General features: G+C 32.4%; 1 protein-coding gene across 3 annotated transcripts; it reads left to right on the forward strand.

Annotated features, from left to right (window-relative positions):
* Window positions 1-4,514: 4,514 nt before the first annotated feature.
* Window positions 4,515-9,861, forward strand: LOC132799055 (probable glutamate carboxypeptidase LAMP1). 3 transcript variants are annotated; one of them, XM_048464800.2, is made up of 12 exons: window positions 4,515-5,635; window positions 5,807-5,874; window positions 6,092-6,173; window positions 6,254-6,346; window positions 6,450-6,602; window positions 7,251-7,319; window positions 7,491-7,578; window positions 8,247-8,330; window positions 8,677-8,765; window positions 8,931-9,047; window positions 9,131-9,314; window positions 9,416-9,579. In XM_048464800.2, exons 1-12 carry the CDS (start codon window positions 4,688-4,690, stop codon window positions 9,436-9,438), a joined length of 1,998 nt encoding a protein of 665 aa, XP_048320757.2. In that variant the 5' UTR covers window positions 4,515-4,687; the 3' UTR covers window positions 9,439-9,579. The 3 variants fall into 3 exon arrangements, with proteins under 3 accessions (XP_048320757.2, XP_060668475.1, XP_048320753.2); XM_048464796.2 differs by having other exon boundaries at window positions 4,517-5,635; window positions 9,131-9,274; window positions 9,416-9,861; XM_060812492.1 differs by lacking the exons at window positions 7,491-7,578; window positions 8,677-8,765 and having other exon boundaries at window positions 4,516-5,635; window positions 9,131-9,274; window positions 9,416-9,861.
* The last annotated feature ends 96 nt before the right edge of the window (window positions 9,862-9,957 follow it).

Raw genomic sequence — 9,957 nt, forward strand, 5'->3', positions numbered from 1 at the left:
GTTTTAATACCATCCCACTTCCTGGTTTTCTTTAGTATACTTCTTATCACCTACCACCTTTTATGCTTGTGTCGGTGAAAAAAAAAAAAAAATGAAAAATTTGGCTAGCTATTGAATTGGCGAAAACCCTAACATTTGAAGTTAGTTACTTTCCATATAATTGAAGTACATTGCAATAATCTTTATCCCATTCATTATGATTCAAATCCACCGTTAATTTGAGTTTAACACATGAAAGGTAATCGCTCTTTATTATATTAATAATGTAGACCTCCACATATTCATTTTTTTTCTGGTTAATCATAATTTTATTTGTCATGTAATGTTAATTCAGTGGCAAGTCATTCACGTTTATAATTAAAAGATCAAGAGTTTAAGATATCAATTGGGGGAATGGAAAAAGAGTTTAAGATATCAATTGGGGGAATGGAAAAATATTGTGAATGATAGAAAAAAAAAATGATCCTATTTGCAAAAAAATTAAAAATTGAGTGTCTAATGGTAAGTTTTACAATCCAAGATCAAAAGTACAAAATTTTCAAATTAAATAGTATCAAAATGTAATTAATATTATATTTTTGGAGTCACTCTCATGGAAGAAGAATTGATTGAGTAAGCAATGTATTTTGATTTTTTAATATTAAATATGGGAAATTCAAGTTCATAATTTACCACTAGATTATCTCACAAGCTATAAGCTGCTATTTCTGTTGTATATCTCATCCATTTAGATCCGTAAAGTGCAAATTGATTAATTCCACAAGAGCCAAGCCAGTGAATTAAAGGAATTTGCAAAATCCAAACTTTCTTCCTTACCAATTAATCTCAAATATATATTTATATATATGTACATATATTTTGGTGAATCCTGCCATTATCATATTCGTTATATTGACACTGCTCAATCCCAATTCTCATTCAAATTAATGAAATTAATTGAGAAACAGACTCAAACAAATAGTCAATGTCAGTACATAACATGGTCCCGTGAAGAGGTCAATGCATACAAACAGTAGTAACCAAAAGCAATTGGTCAAACTATTTGAACCCCCATCTGGTCCAGAGGACCACCAGTGAACCACATGGGCTTTTTCTGCCAATTGATTCAAGAAGCTTCTCTTTTTATTTGTTTATTTATATATTTTCTATAACAAATTGAAACAAAAAGAAAAATAGATAAATAATAAAGAAAATAAGATACACAACACGAGCAGGTTACATACTCAGGAGAAGGATAGGCTTAATTTATTTTGAGTTTCTAAAAAATCTATTTTGTTTTATTTTTGTTAGTAACTTCCTTCTTCCACTTAATAATTTTTTCTTCTTCCTCTCCATTTCAATGATATCAATTTGACTTTTATCATTTTATAACATTTACTAGCATGTCAAACTGATAGATTCAAGGTTAAAATCTGTGCAAAATATTTTGCTGACCCCATTATATTTTTTAATTTGTCCAGAAGCTTTGGCATGGGGTGAGAAGATTATTATTGTTCGGTATTTCATTATAAAATAATTTTTAATTAATATTATAAATGGCACAGCTTAGTTGGTAATAATTATCAATGATAATCCAAATTCTGGGTTCAAAGTGAGATGATGGAATTGCCCCTTTCCAATTTATCCAAAAAATTAATATTAAAAAAATAAAAGTTTTACAACTTCTTAAAAAAAATCCATAAACTTTTCTCAAAGTAAATTAGTACTCGGCTATGAAACTAAGCTCCTATTTTTTTTTTTTTTTTTTTTGAAATGAAATAATCAAAATTTTATTCCAAAATTCCACATCTAGCAAAACAAAAGGGAAAAGAGGATTTAGTTGCATAATAAGAATAGGTTGCCATTTTTATTTATTTATTAAATCTGGAATAAGTTATGAATAAAGTAAAAAACTAAAAAACAATAATGGTGGAAAGGAGAGAATTTTATAAGGAAATCTATCATCTTTTGTATCCGAAGGGGATATACAATTTATAAATGGGAAGAGATTCCGTTGATGGACACTAAAAAACACAGGCTAACACTAACTTTTAGGTTACCAAAAAAAATAAACAAAACAAAAAGAAAAAAACATAATATATGATTCTTAAGCGAGTAGATACATGTTAATCATCTAACTTTATATATATGATTCTCAATCGCATGACATGGACCATACTTGGAAAGCTAATTGTGATCTCACCATTTCATGTTTGATCGATTTCGCATGATCAAACATAATATATAATATTATGTATACACAGAAATGATTTTATGGGTAATATTTTCTTCTTTTTTTTTTTTTTTTTTTTTTTTGAGAGAGAGAGAGAGAGAAAGGCATATCAACATGTTGACATGAATTTCCAAATCACTTAATAATATTTTATTTAATTATTTTTCTTCTGAATACACTCGATCTTACAAGTTGATCTTATTATTTTACTTTCGTTTTTTATTTTTTTTATTTTAAAAAAACTAAAAATGAAAAGAAAAAATTATAAAATAGCCAATTAAATTGTCATAAAAATATATGGGTTTCATTTGTAATACACACATTTTATAGTGATAAAATTTGCTTTTTTTGTTTTTTTGATTTTTATCAAAAATTTCTATATATGCTATTTTAGAAACTGATTTTTAATGATTTTTTTTTTTGATTGCATAAATGTCTATTTGGCATGGTCTTTGTTGGAAATTAAATTTAATAAACATATTGCATTGTACAATATTCATTTTTAATTTAATTTCTAGTACTAATATTTAATTTATCCTTAAATATAATTAAGTAGATATACTATAAATTTACATATCATATACTGCCATCCAAATCATATAATATGGATGAAACAAAATACGTTTAGTATATAAAACCTAAATGATTTGAATTGCCTGGATTGGATTGTATATGCCAGGCAACTATTTGATATAAACTAGATATATCTAATATGCAAAACTTAAACAAATTCAAATCATTTAGGTGATAAATATCAAACAACTACTTTATGGATTGTTCATTTTCATCTGTATTGTAAAATTTGGATGAAACAATATATGTATAGTATATAAAACCCAAACATGTTTTTATTACCAAAAAAATAAAAAGAAAGATCGTGTTCAAATCATTTAAGTTATATATACTGGATAATTACATATATTGTTGAAACAATTATTTTTTTTTGTATATAGAATCTAAACCTATTCAAAGCGTTTAAGCCACCGTACCGAATGATTTTAAAGTGATACGAATAACAAATAGAATGAAAATTAAAATAAATAAAAAAAGAGAGAAAAAAAAACATAAAGAAAAAACAAACAAATTATAAAAGAAAGCTGAATATTTACTTTTTCAAGTTAAAAGGAATAACTTATTGATCATTTTTGTATATTTTTTTTCTTGAGTGCTAAATTCCATAGTGTCCATTGTTAGAATTTATTATTTTTTTAAAATTCCATTATACTGTACCAAATAATTTATTTTTATTATGCTTATATGCTTAAGGGTACTTGTAACTTTTTAACAATGGATATTTTTGGAGTATTAAGAAGTAATTAAAAATGTAATATGATTATTAAATTTTATAGTGTGAATAGAAGAACCACACTTTTAAAAATTAAAAGTTCGGCCAAACTTAGAGCTAGATGAACCTAGATGCCCATTTTGTAAATATCTTGAGAAATCAAAAATTAAAAATTAAAAAAAAAATTATACATGAAGGAAACCCATAAGTAGAGATTACCAATGCTGTTTTTGTTGTTGGTTTTTATTTTTGTTCAACTTTCACTTTCTCCTTCTCTTTCCCTTTCTACTTGTTTTTATCTTTTCTTTTTTTAGTTTCCAAACGTTTTTTTTTTTCTTCTCAACTTCTGTGAGTCTTATATCCATTGCTCTTTTACTCTCTCTCTCTCTCTCTCTCTCTTTACAAAAAGGAAAAAAAAAAAAAAAAAAGGTGAAAATTTTGTTCTCTCTCAATTTCACTATGTTGGTTAATTTGATTTTCACTTATAAGATGTTATAGGATGGACAGGGCACTTGTATCCATAATCAATTGTTCATTTTTTCATTAGCTGAAAATTATTTTATTCAAATCATCATCACTTAGAAGCTCCATGGATAAACTAGCCCCATTGAATTTTTATGGAAAATGTATTGAAATTCTATAAGCATTGAAACCTGCTTATGAAACAAAGAGAAAAAACCTACTTTGGAGAGAATAGATAATAGTTTAAGGTTGATGATATTAAGGATAATTAGGTCCCCTCAACTTTATTATACTTTTTATATTTATGAAAATCAATAAGGATAGTTTAATCACAACTATTTAATCGTGGTCATTTATGCCAAAAAATAAAAATAAAAAATAAAAAAACAACTCATTTTTCTTTAATTGCTTATAAATTCTGTCATGAATGATTGTGTCAACTTCCTAATATAAATTGGTCATTTTTGTTTTTTTGATAAGTATAAATTTGACATTTCTAATATAACTTTTTAATTGCTTTTTAATATTAATGAAATATATAACAATCAGACATTATCAATATCATATGAAATTCAGCTTTGTCCTTGCCGTGCCACACTCCTCTCTCTCACCTCCACTGCAATCTTCAAATGGTTACTCCAATAGCTTCTTCTCCCATTACACACACTAACAAGTAATAACCACACCCATTCAAATTAAAAAAAAAAAAAAAGTAAAACAGTACCCAAATGATCAAGGTCGCCATAGCCACCTTCCTTGCCATACTTACCTCCTATTTCCTCCCCTTCTCTCCTCTCCCAAAACCCACTTATCACTCCCTCTTCCTTTCCACTTCACTCACCCAAAACTCCTCCATTGCTCACCACCTCTTCACCTTGACCCGCCGGCCCCACATCGCCGGCTCCGAAGCCAATTCCGATGCCGCAGCCTATGTCCTGTCCACCCTCACCTCCTCCAATTTCCACTCCCGCATAGTCTCCTACCAGGCTGCTTTGACTTACCCTGCTTCTCGAACCTTGACTCTGACACCCCCACCGCCGGACCCTCCTTTCACCTTCGAGCTCCGTCAAGAAATCTACCCCGGAGACCCTTACGCTGACGTAGCGGATGAGGTTGTGCCAACTTTCCACGCTTATGCTAAGTCTGGGTCGGTTTCTGGTCCCGTGGTGTACGTGAACTATGGGCGTGAGGATGACTACAAGACGCTCGACGAAATGGGTGTGGATGTTTCCGGTGCTGTTGTTTTGGCGAGGTATGGACAAATTTACAGAGGGGACATTGCGAAGAATGCGGGTAGTAAAGGGGCGATTGGGGCTCTGGTTTATACTGATAGGAAAGATTATGGTGGTGGTGGAGACGACGGTGGAGAGTGGTTTCCGGATGGGAAATGGATGCCTCCTAGTGGGGTCCAGGTGGGTACGGTTTATAGTGGGATTGGGGACCCTACAACACCTGGATGGCCAAGTACAGAAGGGTGTGAGAGGCTTAACAATGAAGAGGTGGAGGAGAGTGGTGAAGTTCCTTTGATACCTTCATTGCCAATTTCTGCAGCAGATGGAGAGAGGATATTGAGGACGATTGGTGGGCAAGTTGCTAAGGAGGATTGGCAAGGTAGCAAAGATGGCCCTATTTACAGGGTTGGACCAGGTCCTGGAATTGTTAATCTCAGTTACTTTGTGAGTATCTAAACTATGTTTTTCACAAGTTATCTAGTTGTTCTGTGTTATCTTGTGTAGTTTTGGTGAAAAACAGGGAACAAACACCAATGATTAGATCAATCATGATGAACTATAACTTAGTGCTGCAATAGATTGCTAAAACTGGTGACACTGAATTTGGTTTTTCAGGGAAAGCAATTCATAGCGACAATTAAGAACATAATTGGTGTGATTGAAGGAGCAGAAGAACCTGACCGGTATTCTCAAATTAGTTATTTTCTAAGTAAAGATTATTTCTTTAGAAAGCAAGAATGTTGGTAGTCTAGCATTCATGTGTGTACGTGCTATAAAGCATGAAAGCATCTATTAGGATTTCGTTTTTCTGCAATCGACATGCATATTCAAGAGAAAAAGACTATGACTCATCCAAATTGGAACTTTAGAACTAATGAGACTCCATCTTTAAAACTGTAGATTTGTGATTTTGGGTAATCATCGGGATGCATGGACATTTGGAGCCGTTGATCCAAATAGTGGAACTGCAGCACTTCTTGAGGTTGGCTTCAATATAAATCTTCACCAAGTATCTTCTCAGAAAGGAAAGATTGATGCTACATTATTTTGTGCTTGATGTAGGTTGCCCAAAGATTCAGTAAGCTGCAGAAAAGAGGGTGGAAACCACGTCGAACAATCATCTTGTGCAATTGGGATGCAGAAGAATACGGCCTGGTCTCTCTCTCTCTCTCTTTTTACATAATTTCACACACACACTGACACATATATACAAACATGCATATATATATATATATAATGTTAATCTAGTTATGTGCAGATAGGATCAACTGAGTGGGCAGAAGAAAACAGGGAAATGCTTGCTTCAAGGGCTGTTGCATACTTGAATGTTGACAGTGCAGTATGTGGACCAGGTTTTCATGCTTCTGCAACTCCACAGCTTGATGAATTACTCAAACGGGCAACTCAACAGGTATCTCAACAATACTAGTAAGCATATGGTTTGGATTATGAATATGGATATAAGAAGCCAATTTCTTACAATGTAGGTCATCTACATGGAAAAAATAAAGAAAAACCAGGACCTAGTTGTAACTAATACACATAAACCTCCATTTAAGTTCTACATTACCAGAGGCTGTATTTTTATGAACCATGAAGATTTAAATAGTGTAGCCAGACAGGCATTCCCAATTTAAATGTTGATTGTGAGTCATAGCATGTGACAACAGACACAAACTGTTTTCTGTTGCAATTTGTGCCATTCCAAATGTCTGTATCTTGGAAGTTTAGATGTTTCTGATACAATAATAAAAGAGTAAAGAGACAAAATCCAAAACTAAACAATTATCAATTAGGATACTTATACTATTAACTATAAATTAAGGGGAATCCAAAAATAATCAATACCTATTATAGTTAAGGGATGAGTCTTATGTAGAAACATTTCTGCCATATGCATTATGACTATAGCATCTATAAGAACCCAATGACAAAAGCAGCAGTTATGCAAGCCACCCAAAGAATAGAATGCATATGATATATTCCAAATCTATACAGAACCATTACTTCACTCTTCTCTATTATATCATAAAATTGATTTATTTTTTATATTTTTTAGGTTCTAGACCCTGACAACTCATCACAGACTATCTATGAGTCATGGTTTGGTTCCAGCAATTCTGAAGAGGTAAGCAATTGGTTGAACTCCTTGACAATATACTTGTAATAAATTTGATTAGGTGATGACTGACCAGTGGTGGAACTCTCTTATCATTTTATCACGTATAAATCATGGAGATGACTTTCATCATGATAAAAACTACTAATGATCCTTCACTTATATTTTGGTATAAAAAAGATTGGGAGGTTAGGTGGCGGAGGATCAGATTTTGCTGCTTTTGTGCAACACATAGGAATTCCATCAGCCATAATGTCCTATGGAACAGGTATGACAGTAAGGAAAGTTCGAACAGCCACTACAAACATAAACGAGAGGAAGACACTGTGAGAGGCATTATTAACAAGTATACAGCAATAGTACAGATACTAACCATTACATAAGAACCATCGTCAAAGCATCATGCAAGAAAGCTCATAATCATGTGCAACCCCCAAAATCACATCATTAAATGTCTTGTGATCATTTCAAAAGAGCATTTTTTTAACTATGTCCTGAAGCATTGTCTATTTGTACCAAAATTTACTGATAGTTTGAAAATGTAACCACCACCTATTTACTCTGAAAGTAAAGGATATTTGAAGATACAATATGTTGGTAATCCCGTAATTATGACCATTGAACTTTTTATTATTCATTATCAATCCATATATATATAATTTCAGTATTTTCAATTGGAACTGCTTACAATTTAAGTTACACTTCCTATATGGGGAGAAATAGAGCATGTACACAAGAGTACAGGTTAATAAGTACTCTCATGAGAATCAGATAAATGCTGTATGACGGTTGGACTTTGGGAAGTTTTCAAAGAGCTTGTTGCCTTTACAATTTTGATGTCACTCATCTAGGATCATTTTAGACCAATATATGTTGTAGCAATGGTATAGAACAGTCTTATGTTTGTTATTGCTCATAAGTAACTTAAAATTGCAGGATACCCAGTCTACCACTCGATGTATGACGACTATATATGGATGCAAAAATTTGGTGATCCAGGATTCCATAGACATGTTGCAGGTCAGCTATGTATAGATTTTGCTTCCTTCATAGCAATAAAATATAGCATCTAAAACATCCTATGATCTTTTCTTATCGATTCTAGAGAAAGGTTAAAAACTGTGTCAGTCAGGGACATTGAAATTCAGATTTGCAGTGTGTACTAATTACTTAAGAGTTTCAGAAATGCACTTTCTGGTAGGCACAAAATCAAAACCATCTGAAGAGCACTTCCTTACTCCATTGCACTAGGAAGAGTAAATTGTTTTTGAAAAATTTGGTTACAGATTCAATGCCCCACCTGACATAGTTGAAATTTTTTTTTTTTCAAAAAAAAAAAAAAAAAAAAAAAAAAAAAAAAAAACAGTGGCAAGTGTATGGGGTTTGATAGCTCTTTGGCTAGCAGACGATAAGTTTTTGCCCTTTAACTATCTCTCCTACGCAGAGGAACTCCAGGTATGTCAACACTGCATGGAAAACAATAACTATAGGTGTAGAGTTGTATAAATGTATTTCATAACTGCAGTTTAGTGCAATAGCCCGATGAATCAATTACATGTAGATTTATATAGAGATTTTGTGCCAAAAACAAATATATGCATTGACTTCCTGAATTGATAGAAATATGCGAAGGACTTGGAAGTTGAGATCTCAGGTAAGGACATAAACCTAACTCCTCTGCTCAAGTCAATTGAGGAGCTTGAAATAGCAGCCACCAAAATAAAACACCAGATAAAGGTACTCTGCTTAATCTTTTCCTTCTTGAATTGTTATTACACAAACAGCATTTCACATGTATTGACAAAGTGACAACTCTCAAGGCAATAAAAGAAAACGAAGGTTGGCGATCAGTATGGCAGAAAGATCATTTGAAAGTGCGAGAGGTAAATGACAGACTAATGATGGCAGAGCGTGCATTTACAGACCGTGATGGGCTCTCTGGGAGGTCATGGTATAAGCATTTAGTAAGTTTCTTCAAGACCCCTGATAGAGAAGCTTTCTATGGTAAACAAAAGACTAAACAGATTTAACCAACATAGCAATCATTTTGCATTGGTGTGCTCACTGCAAAATCAAGTAGTGACTGTTATTTTGAAATTTTGCAGGTTTACGGACCTTCAAAGCATAATGAATACGGATCTAAATCCTTCCCGGCAATTGACGATGCCATCATAAAGGCAAAGAGTTTAAACAGTAGAGAGTCATGGCAATCTGTACAACATGAAATTTGGAGAGTTGCCAGAGTTATCAAACAAGCCTCGCAAGTCCTCCATGGTGGACTGACATGAGCATGCAGCAAATATACCTACCATTTGTATTGTTCATGCACTTCATACATACTACTAAAACTGAAGAGACGACATTATACTACAACTATATTTCTTTTTTTTTTTCTTTTTTTTTTTTCTTTTTTGGAAAAAAAAGAAAAAAAAAAAGGAAAGGAGGAAAGGAAAAAAAAGAAAAGAAAAAGAAAAGTGTATCAGCAACCATTCTGGATCCCTGTTTGTTTATATCTGAGAAAATAAGAATGAATCACGTTGTTGAATTAAAAGTAGAATCCATAATTCCCATAGAAACTATTCAAGTTGCCACTAGTTGAAGATTGTGCCTCAACAAGCCAGTTAAGAGCTGCGGTTTGCACAACATG

This window comes from Ziziphus jujuba, chromosome 11, assembly GCF_031755915.1.
Source record: "Ziziphus jujuba cultivar Dongzao chromosome 11, ASM3175591v1".
In the NCBI taxonomy this organism is placed as follows: domain Eukaryota; kingdom Viridiplantae; phylum Streptophyta; class Magnoliopsida; order Rosales; family Rhamnaceae; genus Ziziphus; species Ziziphus jujuba.

Coding starts and splice junctions, on each gene's coding strand:
- LOC132799055 (XM_048464796.2), top strand. CDS start 4,688: ATGATCAAGGTCGCCATAGCCACCTTCCTTGCCATACTTACCTCCTAT. Junction 7,320..7,490: donor GTTCCAGCAATTCTGAAGAG/GTAAGCAATTGG, acceptor GGTATAAAAAAG/ATTGGGAGGTTAGGTGGCGG. Junction 7,579..8,246: donor CATAATGTCCTATGGAACAG/GTATGACAGTAA, acceptor TTAAAATTGCAG/GATACCCAGTCTACCACTCG.